General features: G+C 37.4%; 2 protein-coding genes across 2 annotated transcripts; one reads left to right on the forward strand and one right to left on the reverse strand.

Annotated features, from left to right (window-relative positions):
• Positions 1–595: 595 nt before the first annotated feature.
• LOC127438893 (forkhead box protein E4-like) lies at positions 596–2,061 on the reverse strand. Its single transcript, XM_051694801.1, has 2 exons — positions 1,595–2,061; positions 596–949 (listed from the first exon to the last, which is right to left on the reverse strand). Exons 1-2 carry the CDS (start codon positions 1,970–1,972, stop codon positions 596–598), a joined length of 732 nt encoding a protein of 243 aa, XP_051550761.1. The 5' UTR covers positions 1,973–2,061.
• Positions 2,062–7,106: 5,045 nt separating this feature from the next.
• LOC127439065 (E3 SUMO-protein ligase PIAS4-A) lies at positions 7,107–21,095 on the forward strand. The gene is made up of 11 exons (XM_051695100.1): positions 7,107–7,158; positions 9,347–9,728; positions 9,848–9,932; positions 10,846–10,887; positions 11,001–11,091; positions 11,358–11,486; positions 11,647–11,752; positions 14,323–14,396; positions 14,501–14,661; positions 14,746–14,897; positions 17,918–21,095. Exons 1-11 carry the CDS (start codon positions 7,132–7,134, stop codon positions 18,184–18,186), a joined length of 1,518 nt encoding a protein of 505 aa, XP_051551060.1. The 5' UTR covers positions 7,107–7,131; the 3' UTR covers positions 18,187–21,095.
• The last annotated feature ends 1,047 nt before the right edge of the window (positions 21,096–22,142 follow it).

Here is a 22,142-nt window from a genome sequence, read left to right on the forward strand (position 1 = left end):
TTACCATGTTCAAATCCCTTCCATGGATTTCCAGTTTTCGCATTTTGCATATTTCCCCCCCAAAATCAGTGAAACTCATCCACAAATGTTTTCTTATGCAGTCATGTGGAGAAATTTCATGTAATTTAACTGTGGTCATAAATTGGACAGCCCCTTTAAGAGGTTTGCTACGCCCGCTGTGTAATATGTACATGTGATGACTGGCCTCTACTGTAATTCATTTGTTGTATTTCGTTGAACCATATTTCAGTCCATGTATTTTCTATATTTTTATTCTTTACTTACAATACGGTCCCATCGATGCTGTTTTTTTATCTTTTTTCAAACAGCTGTCAGAATAAAGTCCCAAAAAGATATTTTTGTATCCTGTGGTTATTGTTTTCAGCCCACCGGCTGCACTTATAAGGTATTCGTTTAAGAGGATGCACTGAATAAGAAAATGCAACAATACTTCTCATTATCTATGTTTATTTTTTGTAATTTTACAAACAAATTTGCACATGATGTATAAGATGGCTTACAAAATATGTACACTTTAATTCCCAACACCTTTGGGTACAGAAGTAATTTCAGAGTAGATCCGGATTATAATCAATCATGTCAGTGCATGAAGGGAGGGTGGACGTATTGCCTGAAGTGTAGCCCAGTTCCAGTACACTCTGGGTAAGAAACTCATTAATGTATGGGAGGGTGTCCAGCACCAGCACGGTGTCCGTTTCATGCGGTTGAGGGTCTGATAATGTGCAGGTAGTGTGAAGGGAAGCTGCCCTGTTACTCTACGGATCCTTCTCCGGGCTCGTCGCCGGTGGTAGTCTCCGTTAGAGAAGTCTTGAAAGTTGGCCGGATGAATTGCCCAGAAATGGCCTTTCCCATTGTCACTGCGACCCGCTTTGATAAAGCACTCGTTCAAAGAGAGGTTGTGCCTCACACTGTTTCTCCAGTTTTTGTCCTGTTGAGAGGGGAACGTGAAACTTAGACAATGCTTTTACCTCTTATAATGAATCCATTGACATCTACTAAAGCTCTGTTTTATTTAGTCTCTGTTGAATGAATTTGAAAGATTTGTAAATTAAACGGCCATATTTTATGTACCAAGGTATTATTAAGAAATGTGTCTTGTATGGAAAAACAAGCCAATTGATACCCAAAGACAAGTTATTTATGATGAATCTTAATGATTTAAGATTTACCATTCCCTGAATACACTCTTGAGTTCTTTAAGGGAAGTATTTTGGTTTTAATGTTAAAGGTCCAGATGTAAGTCTTAGATAGGTCAGATATAAGCACTTTGTTACCAACAGGATTATGAAATGTTAAGAGTTTTGTAGATTTCCTGACTTCCAGAATACTTAAGGCAACATTTAGACATTTAGAGCAATTGTTTGGTAATGATTTCAACTGGGAGGTAAGAAGTCTCAAGTATGTAATCATTGGAGATTTCTAAGATGTCTCAATGAGACAAGCTGTATTTCATCTAGAAAACATTTAACTGATCTCTGACTTTTGAAAGATTAGTCAGCAACATCATTACTTAACCACACAACAACCACAAGTGGAGGAAGCTGTTCTAGTTGCTTTCGTGAATGTACAATACCTTGCTTTTGAAGTATGGATAGTGATCCATGATCCACTGGTAAATATCGCATAGCAAGAGCTTCTTCTCTTCCGAATCCAGGATGGCCATGGAAATGAGGGCAATGTAGGATTGGGTTGGCTTCTCCTCTGTTCCCTCACTCTGTAGATTCTGCTTTTTGTGTTCCTCTTCACATCCATCCTTTTCATTTTCCTGGTCCTCTGAGAGAGTTCCTTGTGTTTGCTCATTGACTGTGGTTTGAAGGTCTTCAGATGGAGATGAATCGTCCTCTGGTTCTACTCTTTCAGTGTTGTGTCCCTTATTGTACAACAGGTAGTCAATGGTGAACTTGAGTCCCAACTGCTCTCGATCACTATGGCATGTGTTGTTGTCCTCCATTGTTGTATTGTTTAATCCCTGAATCTATCGCTTGATGGTTGAAATAGCTGAATTTATGTAAATTCAGATTTTGGATCCAAATTCATAACATTTTGTCCTGGTTTCGAGTTTCTTTGTCTTTCCTTGAACTGTCGGCCTTTTCGAGAAGTGCTGTCAAAGATTAGTCCTTGCTGTTGATGGACTAAACAAACGATTAATTCGCTAACAGATGTGACGTCAGTCTCCAAGACATGCGTAAATCATGTAAACAGGTAAATACGTTGAAGTTGTGTGTTTGTCAATTTAGCCACCTGTTCAAAGCAAAATACAAAAACAACACAAGTTACGAATCTTCCTAGAAATTCTTCTACTTGGACTTCACCTGCAATGACCAAGGAGTTAACAAAGTTTCATTTAAATGCTCTTCATATTTAACCTCGCATGTAGAAGCGACATGGGGTACAAGAGAGTTAGAGGCAGGGGGTCTGATTGAGGAGGATTACTTTTATTACCCCAAGCATATCTGTGTAATTACGAGAGATTACACAGATTAATGTACACAAATTGTCTAGGCTGGTGGCTGCAGTGAAACAGCATGACCTTTGGGTTGGCTTATCCTGTTTTGGGGCATTGAAAACAATTCTTTGGGGCCAAAACAAAGCATCCTACACTTTTTAGATTAATTTAGTTCTAAAAGACAGTAACCTTCTGAAAGAGTTTATAAATGTAACCTTTCGGCATGGCTGCAAATGTTTTCATTTATCCATTTAATTATAGAATCTCAGACTTTAGAATTTAGTTTGAAGCATCTTGTTTATCATTGTTTAAGATGTTTCACAACTCCGTTCAATAGACCTTTTTCACACTCCGGGTTTTGGCACACGGAAGTAAAAGTTTGCAGGGTAAACTTCGACAGCGGTGAATGGGAGTGAATGGGAGATCATGGCAAATATTATTTTCACTTACCCATTTGCTCCAAAAGCAAAGGAAAATATCCACTATTATATTTGAATGACTTTCCAGAAGAGGAAAAAAAATAGATAGCGGTGGATTAAGCAAGTCAGATGGGAGATGCCAAATTTACTGTCACTCTCTCAGCAGCTATAATAGAAACCCCCTCGCAGCTGTGGTAATTCGTTTTATAAAAATAATTCCAGGGTAATATAATACAAAGCATAATGTTATACATTTATATTCAATATTGAAAACATTTATAATATAAAAAAATTTGCAAGATTTACGCTAAACTAAACATTATTATTCATTATTTGCATACTTTAATTAGTGTTTAGGTCTTTTGATGATACTTTTTAATTTTTGCAAATCGAACACAAGCAATGCCTTTAACATAAAATCTGAAATTGTGTAGTATCTCATTATTGGGTTCAAGTGTCATTTTTCAGTTTAACATGCTTTAGTAGACAAGTGCACACACACAACCACTTGATGTAACTTTACATGACATTCTCATTGTTGCGACAGCATTGTTTAAGTTTATTACAGACATTTAAACTTAAATGAATATAAAGAGTTTACCATAAAAGCTTTATATGAACATGTGTAATAGTATTGGTTTTAGATTTCCAAAGTTAAACTCACAAGCTGATATTGTGCTGGATTTTTTTCTCTCCCCAGTCTTTGTTTTATTTCCTGTGTCCAACGCACCTGCAACCAACCAGGTGTTTATTTATTTTTCCAAATGAATGCCCTAAAAGATTTGAAATGTGATTGGAACATCTTTATCAATTAGTTCATTATACAGAAGATCATGAAAGTAGTGATTGGATTACAGGTAAAACTAAAATCCTGGTAAAGCCACTGTGTTTGTTTGGTTGTTTGCCTGTTGTTAACCTTACACTGGAGTGGCCAGTGATATTACAGGGACATGATGTAGTTCCTTCACTTAAGGTGGAAGAATTGGCAAATAATGACACATGGGCTACAACATATCAGTATGTCTCAGTTGAATATTTGATTTTTACTTGGCCTTTAAATAACTATAAAAAAGCATACACATACACATGCTCCTCCCCATATGTGCTACAGTATCTGCAGTCCCTGCAATGCAAAAGGACTCAATATTCAAACAGCTGCAGCCAGTTCCATGCACTGAGATTCACCGTAACCAAAGCAAAACAGTGATTTGTGTTACAGTAAACATTTCTGAGAGCATCATGAAGTATCACAGGTGTGTATGACTCATCCTGTGTCTACATGTTCTTCTGCATGCTTTTTGGTGAATTTAGTGAAGTTGTCATCTTGCAGTGCTAGCGCTTTTGGAAATCATTTATATGCTCTAAAAGTGTGGTTCATATGTTATTAACAGAGCAAGTTTGCAGAACACAAAGATACTGTTTTGTATGTTAATATCAATTTTGTTCTTAAAAAAATGTCAATGTTTAACAAAGAAAATATGTATAATGTTGAAAATGTAAACATGATATATTTCCACTTGCATACAGTATGGACTGACCAATGTTTTACAGTCATCATACCTTAATATTTCAGTTTAGAGACAACTGAATTGTATATAGCTGCTTAAATTTCTGAATGTTATTTTAGATGGGACATTATGGTATTAAATAATATAAAGTAATAAAGCAGGTGTACATAAAGTCATAATTTATATTACTTTCAAATTCCATATTTAAACTTTCCTGCCTCTTGTTGCTTTTACTTATTAAAAATGAACACATGAGTGTATTGCACTTAAAAGTGAGTCTGACCATGTATTTTGTATTGTATTTAATAATTAGTTTGATTAATGGTCAATTAATTAGTTAGTATTCTCTTATTCATAAAGAGCTGTATGTAGCTGTTTCATATTTTCTATTAACATGCCTGGGATTACTCATTTGTTACACGTGCATCCAAAACAGTTCAAATTGTATTAAATGTATAAATGAGACAAACTTAAAACTTGACAAAGCCTTGTCAGAAATTTTAAACTAGTTTTAAAAGTTTAAATTTGCGTTGGACAATAACATAAGACAAACAGCCAACAAGTTAGCTACATATAGATAGTCAGACAGACTGTCAGAAATATATAGAGAACAACTTAAAGAAGATCAAAGGCCTTTTGTGGGTTTGTTTACATTTGAATTTTTGATAGTTGCAGTTTGAATGAGCATTCCATTGGCCCATTTAAACATTCTATGGGATTTTTCTGATGTTTGATTGTATGCAGTGCGGAAACCGTAACTCCAGTCAGTTAGAAATTATGCTTTTCCGAAACAGTCTGAAGGTCTGTGCCAAGTTTGGTGGATGTAGCTTGAAAGCTTGGGAGTAAGGGATGGATAGATAGTTTTGGTCTCGGTTTAGGATTTTGAAAAAACCCTGAACAACGTTTGTAGAATAACAGTATACTGGCTTCCACAAGCCAACATAATTAGACCACATTGTTTTTTAAGAACAACGACAAAAAACTTTTTACTTTCATATTTTTTTTATTTTTTTTTCAATTATTACTGTATTTTTACAGATGCAAAGTAGCACTGATGTAAAAACACTCTCTATGAAATGAGTACCATGGGAAAGAGTTAACATGGATTTTGTGGCTAAACAGGTGGAATAGAACCACTGTCAGCTTTTCCAGTTCAGTATCTGAACTCAGGGGTGACTTTTGTAATTTGTTTATTCAGGGGTTCATGATTTCTCGCCAAACCTGACATCCTGAAAAGTCACTGTTTGTTTCTTCATCAGAGTTTGGCCTCTAATGTATGTGGTGTCAGTATACCTGATGAACTGGGGGATGAAACGTTATTAGCCTAAAATTTGCATAAAGTCTATGGACCCGATACTACCATCTTTCGGAAGTGGGTAAATGAGTAAATCTCGTTCCCACAAAGGGAAGTTTCTTATTTCCGCTCTAAAAACGAAGTACTTTACATATAATGACAATACCACTGGTGTGTATCCCCTACAATGGAGACGTGGCAGCATAGCCTTAGAGATTTGTCTGAATGCCTTAAAAATGCATAAATCTGGCATCTTTCAATAACTGATTTGACAGCTGTATTTAGTTCAACATTTCATTATGTGGGTATCAGAAAACTGAAACTATCTCGAGTGACTTCATTAGGCATATGAAGAGCGAGTTTTAGACATCAGCGCCCCCATGTGGCCAGAATAGGGAACGCAGCATGAAGTTCCAGTAAAAGGCAAAAGTATTTGACATTAGTACAAGTGAGGCGTATTTAATACCTTTCATCAACTATTTTGTTTGTTCTGTTTTTGTTTTTTGTTTTTTTCTTGTTTTTTTTTCTCACAAATGAGATTAGTACGATTCCAGGACAACAAAAATATAGATCCATTATGAAATTACTCTAGTGCTCATGGTTTGGTTTTAATAATAACTTTGCAAAATGTCTTAAAAGAATAATATTTTTATAGCTATGGTTTATTAACGTGCAAGGATGCATGTGTGTTTTCTTATTCTGAAATGCTGATGTCTGATTATTACCTCGGCAAATTGTTCTCAAACGTTCTGTGCCTTCCCCTCCCCCGCAACATGCAATAAAGAAGCAAAACATGGCATGGAATTTCCTGAGGAATAGGGATTCAATCCCATGTGGATTTTTACCGTTTTAAAACAGACTGGTTTACCGGACCGTCGCCCATGCCCACGATATTGTGCTTGACGACACATTATTAACTCGATTTCCTCAGGAATATATTTGCTGATTCAGTACTCTTGTGCAATCACAGCAGGGTAGAAATTAGACAAAGCATTTACTCGTCAATATTTTGGCTTTTTGCAACTCATGGAGTGGAGTTTTCGGCGCGGAATGGATCGGATGGAGCCACGATCTCGTCTTCCACTTCTCGCGAAAAGCCCACCTCTCACATCACATCTGAATTCAAAATGCAGTGTGCTTTCGTTCTTACACCAGACTATTAAAACGAGCAAATCAGACTGTGAAGTTCATGCGACGGTGGGTAGGTTTACAAGCACCAGAGGCCTATCAGGAAGGGTAGACCTCGCGGCAAGTACGCTTTTTTTCGAGCGCACTGTCACTTTAAAAGCTCGCTTTCACGCCCCTTTGCGAGAAACCCCGCCTACTTCTGGACCATCAGCCGTGCTGATTGGACGCGAGCCGCGGTCGTTGAACGCCTTCTCGGCTTGTCATTGGCCCGTTCCTGCCTTTCGCTTTAGGCTCTCGCGGGGCTGCTGTGCGAAGATGGCGGCCGAACTGGTAGAAGCTATGGTGAGTAGATAAGATTTTTTAATATAGTGAAAGTAAAAGGACCCCATCCAACCGAGAGAGTACAAATGTTGTACTTTTAAAGACAACTTAAGCCTAATTTCACATTGTGTTATTTTATGCTCGGATAGGACCAGTGGCAGTCTCTAAAGTGCGTTGGCAATTTGTGTATGTGTGTAAATGGCTGTTTCAAAACCTCGTGAGCTGCCTACCTAGACAATATTTTGAGTGTCAAAGGCGCTTTTGAACGTACACTTGGAACGTTCGGAGCGCGCCTGTGATGCCCAAAACTGTCTAGGTAGGCGGTTTACTAGGCTATAAGACGCAGCCAGTGTGTGTGTGTGTGTGCGTGCGCGCGCCTGGGCAAGGGGCACAGCAGGCTATCTGGTTAGCCTGTGAAAATGAATGATTTGCATGCACAATGTCGGCGCCAAAATAACAAAACGTTGTCTGTCTCATTTCTTCATGCAGCATGTACCTGTCTAATGTAAAAGCACAGTCATGTACTAGAGGTGATCTGACTATCAGTAAAGCACGACATAACAGCTATAATAGCACAACAGTGTGCAACCAGTGCGCAGTGATACATTTTAGTATACAGGTGTGTAGTCTCATGCACCACTGATATATATATGTGCCTTGACAGTATACATCATTTTGATTGTTGCCTAGTAGCCTGCATTGACCTGTCATAGACAGATAGTATGTAGGGTACTTATTGCTGATACTATAGGGACAATCATTCAAAACAACCTTAAGTTAAGTGTCTTACCCGAGGGCACAGTGGTGATAGCTCTTGAATTTGTAACGTGGGATTTGAACCTACAACCTTTTGGTTACAAGCATAGATCTTAAATGTATAGTTCACCCTAAAAATGAAAATTCTCTTAATTTTCTCGCCATCATGCCATCCCAGATGTGTATGCCTTTCTTTCCTCTGCTAAACGCAATGGAAGATTTTTAGAAGAATATCTCGGCTCTGTAGGTCAGTTCAATGGAAGTGAATGGTGGCCAGAACTTTGAAGCTCAAAAAAAGCACATAAAAGCAGAATAAAAGTTATCTGTACCACTACAGTGATTTAATATATTTCTTCAGAAGCGATATGATAAGTGTGGGTGAGAAACAGATCAATATTTAAGTCATTTTTTTACTATTAATGTCCACTTTCACTTCTATATTCTTTTGTTTGGTTTGTGTTCTTCGTGCATATCACCTCCTACTGGGCAGGGAGTAGAATTCATAGTAAAAAAGGACTTAAATATTTATCTGTTTCTCAACCACACCTATCATATTACTTCTGAAGACATGGATTTAACCACTGGAATTGTATGGATTGCTTTTATGCTGATTTTATGTGCTTTTTTGTGCTTCAGAGTTCTGGTCACCATTCACTTGTATTGTCTCAGTTCTGTATTTCCATACATTCTTCTGAAAATCTTTGTGTTCAGCAGAAGAAAGTCATACACATCTGGGATGGTATGAGGGTGAGTAAATGATGAGAGAATTTTCATTTTTGGGTTAAAGGTGCTATATGTAAGATTGACAACAAGCATTTGAAATGGGTACTGCAGTCCAAATTCAAAATATTGGAGACTCGAAGCTCATGCGGGTTGCCAGAATGAGGACAGGAACGAGCGATGAGCTTTACACTGCAAGTTAATCAGCTAATTTATATGTTTGCAATGTTTTTATTGTTTGCAAATTATAAACTAGCTCGTGTGGATTTTTTCGTGATCCAGTTCGTTTGCTGGCTTCCATAGATGCAGAATGCAGTATTGTTTGCCTGTAAACTTGTTCAAATCTGTCAACCCGGCGGTGTTGAAATACTATTGGTGAGTGGGCAGTGGGCGGGATCACACAGGCCAAAACATAAACAAAGTCCAGCCCAGAATGGAAACTTCAAAGTAGAATTGTTATCAGAGAAGCCAGTATTACAACTTAGCATGTTTCCTAATTCTCTAATGACATATTATGGTCATTTTATGATTTAGTACAGTAAAAATATTACATATAGCACCTTTAACTATCCCTTTAACCAATTTGCAGCACTACCCCACTAACTAAGAACTGAATTAAACAACATGACATGCTACCGAACCATGGTGAAGATCTTTGCAAAAAGATTGTGCAATGACTGTCCTTTTATTTAGTTTTTTGCTTGTTTCTCATTCTCTTCACCTGTCTTCTCAGAACATGGTGAAGAGTTTCCGGGTGTCTGACCTGCAGACGCTGCTGGCCTCCATGGGCCGCAGTAAAAGTGGGTTGAAGCAAGACTTAGTGGGACGAGCTCTTAGGCTTGTGCAAACGGAGTACAGTCCAGAGCTGCTAAAGAACGTCCGACAGCTCTATGAGACACGCTTCCCAAAAGCATCAGCCTGGCTGGCTGCTCGACGTCCCGATGCTGTACCTGTAACATACCCTGCCCTCAACTCCTCGCCCAGAGGCACAGCCCAGGGCACAGACTACCTCAACGGCATCCCCAAACCAGCACCACCTCCTGTAGCAGAAGTCAAACTGGTGCCACTGCCATTCTACCACAACCTAGAAACGCTGCTGCCACCTGCAGAACTAAGTGAGTCACTTTACAACTACATCATCATGAATAAACAGTCGTCCAATTATAAAAGGTTTGTCTAGAAGACGAGGAAAAGAAAGTCTGTTAGCTAACTCGGGTTTTGTTGCTCTTTGCAGTCGCTCAGAACAGTGAAAAGCTGCAAGAAAGTCAGCGTGTTTTTGAATTAACACCAAGCCAAGTGGAACAAATTCGGAATTCAAGGTAAGGAGCACATGTGCAGTCTTGCTAACTGGTAGCTTTTTTACTCCTAATACAGAATTAAATGTATTTAAATGCTTTGCATGCTCAGTGTGAGAAGGTAATGAACTTATAAACACGCTGTCTGCAAATAATCAGAATTATTGTACTGTATTTGAACATTGGGCTGTTGAATTAATGTTAATTTAGTGACTAATTATATTAAAAATAAGTAAAAAAAATATATATATATTTTTTTTTTAAATGTATGCCTCTGACCCATACTTAATTTCTGTAATAAGGAATGTTCCTACTATTGGAGGAATTCAAGTATGACATTGACGTTTTTGCATGTCTGTGGCAGTAGGGGGCAGTCAGAACAACTCCAGCTGTACAGGCAGCACGCCTTGTCAAACCAAAGAGAAGCAGGCAGACCAACATTTGATAGACCAACAATTAAAAATAGCACAGATGGAATTAAGACAATAATAGAGTTATGTTCAACGATATGGAATAAAAGAGACAATTCTGACTTACTGTTAAACCTTTTTTTTTTTTTTGTATTGTCTAAATGCTTAACTTGTCTGCTGCCACAATATATGTAAAGTATATAAATATTATAAATGTATTAACTAATTTACTTATAAGCCTATATACTAATATATTAATATATACTATTAGAATGAGGAAGTCTTTCTCAGAAAATATTGATATGCGATTAAGATTGATTAAGCAGCACATCATGCAGTTAATATGATTAAAAATTTTAGTTGATTGACAGCCCTAATTAAAAATGGCAAAATTGCTTAATAAATACTGATTGTTATATTTGAGTACCAGAAAGGAAGAATCAATACTTCTATTCTGTCTTAAAAATAATATAAATGTATCTTTTTATTTATTCATTGCATTTCATTTTTTGTTTGTGTGTGCACAGTGAACTTCGCCCAGGGATGAAATCCGTTCAGGTTGTTCTCAGGTATGTTGGTTTATCACTCCCCTAAATCAGGTTTGTAAAGCATCAAGTTGTTCTCAAAGGTGTCATAGCTCTTTTCTGTGTTATGATTTTCTTTCCATTTTATCGTCTCACAGAATCTGCTACACAGACTCTATTGGTGTTCAGGAGGACCAGTATCCTCCCAATATTGCTGTGAAAGTGAATCAGTCCTACTGTCATGTACCGGTAAGAGTTGAGAATTTGATTTAAGCTGAAAGAAGAGGTAGTTTGATGGTTTCATCACATGTAAATCTAAACCGCTTTAGAAACAACTTATTTTTGCCATTTTCTCAGCTTGCCAAAAGCAATATATAAAGTCAACCTTATTTTAAAATTATTAGTGTTAAATTTGTGCATGTATATATTGTGTTGTTATATAGCTTGAGTCTTTCCTCTTTACAAACAATGTTGCTGTAAATTAAATTTTGTTTGTTCAATGTCTTTCTGTTCAGGGTTACTACCCCTCCAACAAACCAGGTGTTGAGCCACGTCGACCCTGTCGACCGGTCAATGTAACACCCTGGTTAAACCTCTCCTCAGTCACTAACAGAGTCACCATCACATGGGGCAACTTTGGAAAGGTATACAGGTTTACTAAGGTTCCTGATGCAGTATTGCTCAGTTGACGGAGCTGTATTTCTTTCAATAAATCAAAGCTATATCTATATTTTTGAATGATGAAAAATACTTGATAGAGTTGGAATTAATGTGTTCTTAATGACTGTTGTGTTTTGAATGCAGAGGTACTCTGTGGCAGTGTACCTGGTGAGGGTGTTCACATCTGCAGAGCTCTTCAACCAACTGAAGCACTGCTCCGTTGAGAGTGCTGAGCGTTGTCGGGAACGCAGTACGTTTTTTTTGCCTTTTACATTTTATGTATTTAGCAGACACTTTCACCCAAAGTGACTAAGAATGCATTCTCTATATATATAATATCATTTTGTGTTTATTGGGAATCAAACCCAAGAACTTGGCACTACCTTGGTACCCTGCTGTACCAGTTGAGCTAAAGGAACCTTTGGCCTTGACCTAGCCTTAAATTCACAGCAAACTTTGGCAGGATTTAACTGCTTCTTTGGAGTTGTATGGTTATATTGTTTAAGCTAATATTCAATATTGTTTAAAGCTGAAGTATGTAACTTTTTCTGTGTTAATCAGTGTTTGGGATAATGCGTTACAAGTGATGTGTGTTTCAAATAACTCATGTTACTTAATCAGATTACTTTTTCGAGTATTGAGTAAAGTAACACAATATTTTTTTTATTTTGGACCATAATATCGGAGTTACTTTTTAAATAAAGTTACGCGTTGCTTTTGTACACCTTTACTTTCCCTGCATTGCGAGAAATCAGGAGTAAAAGTGTGGAAACTTCGGGGAGGAGACGTAGTTCATGATTGGCATTGTACATGGAGTGTGAGGCCATTTCTGACTATTCAGCAGATAGAGACGAGTCACTTCTATTTAAATGAATGGGAGGAATTGGAACGCCCAACCAAAAAGCTGTAGCACCCAACAGTCAATGGATGTAGTAAGGAAGTCCCATCTTGCAGGTAAAAGAGCCAATCACCTTTTAGATACATCACCTGTTAATCAACTCGCTAACACGCATGTGCATTAACTATACAAGCCGGGAAAATTGCGTGTTTTAGCGTCATATGAGGTCAACATACTTGAGTGAAACGCGACTGATTCATGTGTTAATACACACTGCATTAAAAAATCAGTAAACGTGTTTAGGCAGAGGGATTATAAGAGTAGTCTTCCATTGGCAATGACTTAAGACACAGGGTGAAATACTCTCTCAATTCACTGACTTATGCAGCCAAACTGCTCTGTATTACAGCTCCCTGTAACTGGGAGAATGGGATGAGAAAAGACTCTGGATCAGTCGCTCCGAGCAACGTTCTACATTGATTGTGTATGCAGAGAAAATGTCTTAGTTTCTAAAAAGATTCTACGTTTTTGTTTTATAATAAACAAGTAGTTTGATTCATGAAACAAACCGTTTTTATGACATTTTGGTAGCATTAAAAACGATTCCATTCAAGTTGTATCAACATGCGCCTTTGAAACTGTATGCGATCAACCAGTGGCGTCTGTACGCACCATGGATCAACTCAAAACAAGCATGCACTGAGATGACTTAAGTTTCTTTTATTATCAGACGCATTCCTTGAACATGTTAGACTGGCATTCCCCACTGAATTTTCTCCTGACTTTTAAAAAACATCTCAAGTTGACTCTGACATTGTCGATGGGCACAGCACATGATTGCATACGGTATATGATGCAGGTTCAAGTGTTGGACATTGCTGCTTTAGGTAAGACAGTGGTTATTCTTCATTATTCAAATTGGCTGCCATGTTGATGGAAAAACAAATCATGCATATTCATATTATTGATTCTTTATTTTAAATATGACATGAAGACCTACTTTCTAAATATGCATGAGTATCTCTTCTACATGAAGATTGCAGCCTTTAGCGGCTTAATAAATCACACTAGGACATGTCACGATTTTAATTTGATTAACTGTCTATTTCAGCGTAAGGAGTATCAGAGCACATGCTCAGAATGAGCATTTTAAAGCAGTCATGTGTCAGTCATACTGCGTGAGGGTACCGGATTGAATTGGTGCTCGGTTCTACCGGTACTGCAGAAAACTGGTATCGTTACATCTTTTTTAATTTTAGTATCGACTTGGTACCGAAGTACGGGTACTTTTGACAACACTAGAAGAAAGTATTTGAAAGTGAAATGCTGCATGAAGCAACAAAACTGCAGAAATCAGAATATATTTGATGTTTAGAAAATGGCTATGTGGAGTAGTATTTTGGACCAATAAGATTTCAGTGCTATCCAATGCAACATGACAGAAATAGAAATCAAGCGACTACCAAAATCTCTTGTATGCCATTTGTCATGGTCGTGACTGGTTAGTACACTCTCAGTGAGTGTGTTTACGTGCACACTAATACACTGATAACTACCAACAATCAGCTTATTCTGAAAATCTGACAACGCAAGAAAACCGCATTTACATGAGATTTGAAATCATGGGATTATTCTCTGCTTTGACGTCAAAACGTAAACAGTCATGCGCACAACTAGTATTAACAATGCTGGAAAAGGTGTTTACATGTAACACAAACTCGAGGTAAAATCACAGAATGGTTTTGCATAAGCAGTTTATGACCTTACCCCAATATAGGAAAGCCTTTTACAAAACCTTACATGTTGATGGCTTATTAAGCATAGTCGGTGTAAGTACATGTAAACAAGCTCATTAACATGGAAGAGATGTGATTTAAGACACCGTGTTTGATCTTTGAGTCAACAAAGAGTCGTTATGTCTGCATTTATGCTCAACTTCAGTACTTTATTAAAACAAATTTGTTTGTTTTTTTTGTACACAGTTCAGGACAAGCTGCGCTTTGATCCTGAAAGTGAGATTGCCACTACAGGACTGCGAGTGTCCCTCATTTGCCCTGTAGGTTTCATGTTTACATCTTTTATTGGACTTTTAAAAGTTTAACCACTCTGTAACAAATGGAACAACCATTAGTAGATTTAATAAATCTCTCTCTAATCCAGCTGGTGAAGATGAGGCTGGGAGTGCCGTGTCGGGTCCTCACTTGTGCCCACCTGCAGTGTTTCGATGCAGTCTTCTTCCTCCAAATGAATGAAAAGAAACCCACATGGACTTGCCCTGTATGTGACAAACCTGCTCCTTTTGAGCTTCTTACTATTGATGGGTAAGCACACTTTTGAATGATAATCATGGTTTCTTACTGGTTCTGGCGATGACGCTCACAAAACATGACCTGTTTTTTGTCCAGGTTGCTATCAGAGATCCTTAAGGAGACGCCGGAGGATGTGGAGGAGATTGAGTATTTGACTGATGGCTCATGGAGGCCAATCAGGGATGACAAAGAGAAGGAAAGAGAGCGAGAAAACAGCCGCTCACCTGACTATCCAGTGGTGGATATATGTAAGAAGACTTGTACTTTTAAAATAATGTTCCAGGTTTAATACCTTTAGCTCACTCAATCGAAAGCATTTGTAACAATTAGGGATGGGACGATATGTCGAATTTAGATATATTGCGAACCAAAATATCTATGAATCCTATTGAGGCAAAACTCGGCATTTCGAAATTTGAAACATTGTTAGCTCTCCATGTGATCATAAATGAAATGACCCATCAAAGATCATAATCTCTCTATCGCTTGATTTTACCCCTACTGCGTTTTCTTTCTACACTGTTTACAGGGTTCACACAAGGTCCTTGAAGTGCTTAAAGTGCTTGAACTTAACTTTTAGAAATGTAAGTACTGGAATACCTGGAAAAACGCCTTGTTTGTTGAAAAGTGCTTGAGATTAAGACGGACCATTTCTTCTGTGTAATGTGTATCCATCAAAGATGACATTCACACACTCCACTGTCATTGAATAATGTCTTTTAACATCCTTCCTGTTCTTTACTGTCAGATAAAAAGGTAAAAAGAAATATTAATTTTAATCACAAATAGCACGGATGCACTAAAAACCGAGACTGTGAGATGCGTTTTAAACTCTTAAAGTGACGGTACCATTATAGTGCTTGTTATACAAACAAATGTAAACTTAATGTTATTACTTGTTAATTGCACACATTATTTCAAACATTGACATATCATTATTATATATACCATTTCAAGAAAAATATTAATTCATAGAATGTAAAATGTGATTATAATAATCACGACAAACAAATTATTAGAAAATAAATGTACACTTTCACATCATTTTTCGTCCTATCCCTTGTAACAGTGTTGATTACCATGGAAAATTATTTCGAGTTGTCCCTTGTTTATTTAAACAAAAATCATGGAAACAGTAAGTTATGTACAATGAAAGTGGATGGGGACAGACCATAAATATTTAAATGCAAAAGTATAGCCACAAAATGTAAACATTATGTATGTTAAAGGGATGGTTCACCCAAAAATGAAAATTCTCTCATGATTTACTCACCCTCCTGGCATCCCAGATGTGTATGACTGACTTTCTTCTGCAGAACACAAATGAAGATTTTTAGAAGAATATCTCAGCTCTGTAGGTCCTCACAATACATGTGAATGGGTGCCAAAATTTTGAAGCTCCAAAATCCACATAAAGACAGCATAAAATTAATCCATACTACTCCAGTGGTTCAATCCATATGTTCAGAAGTGATATGATAGGTGTGGGTGAGAAACAGATCAATATTTAAGTAATTTTTTATCATATATTTACCTCCCTGCCCAGTAGGGGGCGATATGCATGAAAATAACCAAAAACAGGAGAAAGTGAAAGTGAAGGAAAAATAACTTTAAGATTGATCTGTTTCTCACCTACACCTATCATATCGCTTCAGAAGACATGGATTTAACCACCCGAGTCGTCTGGAGTACTTTTAGGTTGCCCATACGGGAATTTTAGAGCTTTAAAATTTTGGCACCCATTCACTTACATTGTATGGACCTACAGAGCTGAGATGCCTTATTTTCCGGAATATAAGTCAAATTTTTTTTTCGTCATCTGAAAGGTCCTGCAACTTATAGACCGAAGCAACTTTTATACATAATTTATACATAACTGATGTCAGCTTGTCAAACACAAGCGCACCTAAACAGATGAAAACATCAGTCATAGAGATGGTAGAAGTGTTTTAAAGTTGCCAATTCAGAATATTTTGCCTTTACAAAGGACTTTATGCAGCCAGTTTAAATATTTTGTCCATCATAAAATTATTGTTCTGACAAACTCTAAACCACTGTCAAACACAACTCCTCACATGCCCACAAAATTGTTTCATCACACTGATAGTAAAACATTCAGTCAGTGAAGCGAATAATTAATACATTGCAAAGAGGGTTGCAAATATCCAAAATATATACAGATAGACAGTCGCTAACATTAATGAATGAATAGAATACAACAAGCATATTGTTTTACTCAGACTAAAAGCTGTTTATTTGTGCACAGCATAGTTACAGATATTATAAACAGATGTGGCTTACTTGTCGCGTTTTTTTCATGACACAAAAAGAATGAGGAACTGTTACACACAATTATTTAAAGCAAATTTTCCTGTTTAAAACGAGCACAAAAACACTGTGATACTGATTCTGAGTCACTGTAATCTTCACGGAGCATGTTTGACATGTGAGTGGCTGAATGGTAGTGGGGCGGCTGCTCCCGGGGCCTAGTGCCTGCTGCATGCACCCTCTGTCAGAGCGACTTATACACAGATGCGACTTTATTTCTGGAAAATATTGTATTCTTCTTAAAATCTTCGTTTGAGTTCTGCAGAAGAAAGTAAGTCATACACATTTGGGATGGCATGAGGGTAAGTAAATGATAAGAGAATTTAGATTTTTGGGTGAACTATTCCTTTAACATGATCATAGTGTGATAAATTCTCTGTTCTACATGATTTTAGTGTGTTACAATTGCTTACAGGGTTTACCTGCATCATGGAAACAAAGTTAAATATTGGATATAACTTCACAGATACATGAAGCAATTTTATCAAACTGAAATCATGTATAATAACATGTATTACACATAATGTTTAAGTCTTGTGGAAATACTTTTGAAACCATGTCTGTTTTAGCATTTGTGGATTGGCCCCAAAAACTTCCATTGTAAGTGCCTTACTGTAAATGCGTTTTTTTATTTATTTATTTTTTTTAATCTAGGGACGAGTTGATTATATTTTGTGGTAATCAACATTATGCCACAAATGCTGTCAATTGACCTTAACTTGAATTGAACCCGGAACACTCCTTTAGTAATTTACCAGATTCTGTATAGAAATAGCATTAACAAATTGAAATGGTACTTTGTTAAACATTGCACGTTTATCATTCATTGTGACGTATTTCTGAGTGAAACGGGCCATTCAGCTGGAATTAATTTACTTAATGACTTGATTTTAATAATCAGGATTTGATTAATTGGATAAACTCTTAACACTTGTCCAAGGTGTTCCTGAGGCGAATGGACACTCCCCAGCACACAGTGGCTCAAACCAGACCGGGAAATCTGGATCGGGTGGCTCGTCGACAGGAACCGGCGGGACCAGCGGTGGGTCAGGAGGTGCGGCAGTGGTGGACCTGACTCTGGATGACTCATCAGATGAGGAAGCGGGGGGAGGGGCTGAGGACAGCGAGGACACAGACGACAGCCAGGACAGCCCAGCCCCAAAGAGGGGCAGATACGATTATGACAAAGACTTGGTCACCGCGTACTGAGACTGGACAGGACACTTGGACTTCTTGGGGAGTAGATGGGATCTGAGCCTTGGAATTTTCAAGAATTGTGTCCCCATGTCCTCTCCTGATAGCATACATACATCCTCTTGACACCCGTGGGATATCCACAGATGCCCCATAAAGCCATTCCCTATAATTCACTGCATCTTAAAACTGTATTTTCCCTTTAAACACCATGGAAAAGGAACACCATCTTCAATTCTCAGTCTCTCATCTTCTATATCAATTAGCTTTTACAATCTTAGCCATTTAAACTCTTACCATTTTCAATTTTATAAGGATCTGTTCCAGACTCTCCTTCAGGTTTCACAAAATATTGCAGAATCAAAATGAAAATGACATATGAGTCAAGCCACAAAAATGTTCTAAAAATGTTCATTCCTACAGTAGAGATGATACGAACTCCCAGAATTCAGTTTCGTTTTTTTTAATTATTATTATTATTTTTTTTTTTAGGCATTTTCTGTTCTCGGATGTCAACATAAGATGTTTGTTTCATTGTGATTTGGAGACACACTGAAGAATTTCAATCTCCTCATGTCCCTTTTTTGTTTTAATTTATCCACAGATGTTGACAACCTACCTCAGTCTAAAAGCAGACTACACCAGAGGATTATAGAAAGGGGGATGAATTCTTAAGCATGATATTTCTTTTTTTTTTTTTTCTCATACAAAAAGCAACACTGGAGAAGATCAAGCATTGCTCATTGCTTTGTAGTTGCCTCATAAGGCATCATATTAAAAACAGTTCTGTCTTGAGCAGTGAGTTTCCAGTCAAGTCTGTGACAGCAGCGGTCAACAGTGACACCCAGTGGCGTACTATGCATAACGGTTTGAGCCCGAGGCCTTGACTAAATGTGGGCTTGTCACTAATCATCACTCAAGAGGGAATGACGTTTTGACAGTGATGGTCCTTTTGAGGTGCAAGTATATATTGTACAATAGATAATGTACTGATAATGTATTATATCTGATGATTTCATAGAATATTGCAGGTCTCATGTCAATGTCATTTTATTCCTTTCAGTTTTTATTGCTCATTAAAGGCTGCTAAAGTGAGCCTGAAGTCACAGCATGAGAAATTGTGCACAAGAAAGGCAAAGATAGTCTTGATGAATCAGGGCAAAGAGAGGACAAAAAAACTGTTCCTCTCTTCTAGATGTGACTGTAGTTAATATTAGGTTTATTTAGCACAGGATCTTATGTTGGCAAAATACCAGAAATTGTTTTCCTGACATTCCCTGTACTCAGAAACCGAAGTAATTTGCAATCTTTTCAGTTCACTTAGTCCTGCTGTTTGCCTTTTTCTCTTTCTTTTAAGACCAATGGCTGATTTACATAAGGTCTTTTGGGCTTTGGTGTTCATGACAGGTGTGATTCTTAAAGATACGTTCTTTCATTTGTTGTCAGAATGAGTATTTATTGGTTTTGCTTCTTTTTATTTGAATAGCGTTTGGTATTTGTGCATTGTGAGGCATTTGCCAGCAATTTCCCACTTTTCAAAGGTTCCTTTCTAGGTGCTGAGATTTTTTGGTTTGAGGCTGGTTTCTATCGATGGAGTTTTCATTATGATGGTGGATATGCTGTGTCCTCTCTCAGCCTGCTGTTGTCCAAGCACATTCAGCCATTTGTGACAGTCCGAACACAAGGAGCTTAGGCAGGACTATGCAGACTTGATCTAAACTTCAAGAAAAAATAAAAAACTTGCGCTTCATAACCAAACACAAATGGCACATCCAGGTGGCTGATCTGTTACGGAGGACTCTGGGATTACGGGTTAGTTCTACTTATCTTTACATTTTCTTCTCAGCCACATGATGCTCAAATCAGAATCAACCGGAATATTGTGTACAATATTACCTTTACCATCGGGTTGGAAATGAAGCAATCTTGGCTGCTCGGATCTGAACATTTAGAGGGATTTTGTTTTGACAGCATGCAAAATGATTCAGGTGTTTTGTTGAATAGAGAAACCCCCCCCCCCAGGTTTCAGACAAAACCACTGCACGAAGCTCACATCTAGTGGCAAAGGTTTTTTTCCAACTAATCCTGAATTCTGACTTGAAAACGTAGTACTGTATCCTGTCTGTGCTTTGGAATGTCTCAGAAGTATATTGCCATGGAGGTCGTCAAATTGCTTTGTAACTTTAGGTTTGTGTTTAGAGTCGACATGGTCTTCCACTTTCTCTTCATGATAAACCCAGCTTTTGTATCTTTTTATTTTAAAGAGTAATCTGTGCTACAGTTGATCGTTTCATATAATAAGGCCCAAATGTAGTACGTACCCCTAAATTTGACCACACTTTTAAGGTTTTCACATTTAAGGTAAGGAATTTATTAAATAGACTTCCACCTTTAGATACATAGATCAGTCTATTAGAAAAATGTGGCTAAAATGTAAGCTTGCTGACAATTAAAAGATAAATGGATGGCGATTGACAACAAAATGTATTTCCAGCTTTGAGGTGTAAACCTAAATGGCCTTTGTGCAGCCAGGTGAGGTTGAAGTGTAATGGTTTTTTGACATAAAGTGGTTCTTTGGGAATGGAGGCATACCCTCTTGTTGCAGTGCTTAAGACAGCATGGACAGTGGCTTGCAGTTCTTTATGTAAATGTTTTGTTTGTGTCTTTTTATATGTTCATATTAAAATCCAATAAAATGAATAATATTTTATCAAGTTTTGAATTTCCTCCAGTTGCTGCAACGGGTGGGCACAAATACATTGGTTTGTGGTTAATTCAAGCATTGCGTATGGAAAATGTTAATTCCTTCATGAGGGATTTTACAGTAGGAGCGAGTCCCTGTCCCTGTCTTAAATGATTTCAGAAGCTGTAAAAACTCTTAACACCTGTCAATAATGTGTGCAATTAAACTGATTTGAAATAAATCTAGAATTTGTCTTTCTAGTGATTTTAAGTATTGGATTTAGCTCATTTGATTATTTAAAGAATGGATCTATTCTTAAAGCTGACGTGTGTAATTTCTGTGCTTGTTTTCAAACAGCTTTCTAAATACACCCATCTGCTGTTGATTGAACAAACGGATAGTCCTGCCCCGAGCTCGCACTATTGGTTGAGCCGATGTAATTTTGTTGGTATGGACGGGTAGCTCAAAACAGGAATTTTTATAGCTCCACAGAGACACAGATAGCATTTTAACTCCTAAAATTTACACACTTCAGCTTTAGGTGTACATAAATGTTCTATGGTGAAAAAAAGAAAGGTTTCTGCCAAGACACCATAGTTACTATAGTAAGTTAGTGTTCCTACAATACAACTGGTAACTTCCCAGACAGCACATGTGCATCTCCGTGGTGTCTGTCTGAGCATTTAATCTGAAAAGCATCTTTAAAAGATAAAATGTGCAAATATTCTAAATCATAAACATCTCAAAGACATCTGCTGAATGTCTTATTAACATCCAAGAGAAAACGTCTTATAGACATAGCAAATAGTATGTCTTCCAGGTGTAAACGCACATCAAATAGACATCTGTGGAAATGGTATAATGATTGTATAAGATACACATACCAAAGTTTTTACATGATATCCTCAAAGATAAAAAACACAATGGGATGGACCTTACTCATACTAGAGCCATCTTTGATTTTTTAATGGGAATGACAACAAGACTGTGAGGGATAAACTTACCATCTCTTCAATGGCACGAATGGTATAAAGCTGTATGAAGCCCCTTTCACATTGTCAATGATTTTGTCGCTAGTGGCTGTTCCTTCTGCCGCTCTAATGTTATTGGTTGGCTGCACAACTGGCCATAGCTTTAGAAAATCTGATCACAGATGAGCTAGATTGCCAGTTAAACAAATATATCATTCTTATTTGAAAAGGAATAATTTGTTTTGCCTCTAGTAATGATCATTCTGAAGGGGAGAGTGCTTTTATGTAAACTACAGCTGCACTCAATGCATCCTATC

The sequence above is a fragment of the Myxocyprinus asiaticus genome, chromosome 50 (genome assembly GCF_019703515.2).
Source record: "Myxocyprinus asiaticus isolate MX2 ecotype Aquarium Trade chromosome 50, UBuf_Myxa_2, whole genome shotgun sequence".
NCBI classification, from domain to species: Eukaryota; Metazoa; Chordata; class Actinopteri; order Cypriniformes; family Catostomidae; genus Myxocyprinus; species Myxocyprinus asiaticus.

Coding starts and splice junctions, on each gene's coding strand:
- LOC127438893 (XM_051694801.1), bottom strand. CDS start 1,972: ATGGAGGACAACAACACATGCCATAGTGATCGAGAGCAGTTGGGACTC. Junction 950..1,594: donor ATCCATACTTCAAAAGCAAG/GTATTGTACATT, acceptor CCCTCTCAACAG/GACAAAAACTGGAGAAACAG.
- LOC127439065 (XM_051695100.1), top strand. CDS start 7,132: ATGGCGGCCGAACTGGTAGAAGCTATG. Junction 9,933..10,845: donor GAACAAATTCGGAATTCAAG/GTAAGGAGCACA, acceptor GTGTGTGCACAG/TGAACTTCGCCCAGGGATGA. Junction 14,898..17,917: donor CTATCCAGTGGTGGATATAT/GTAAGAAGACTT, acceptor CACTTGTCCAAG/GTGTTCCTGAGGCGAATGGA.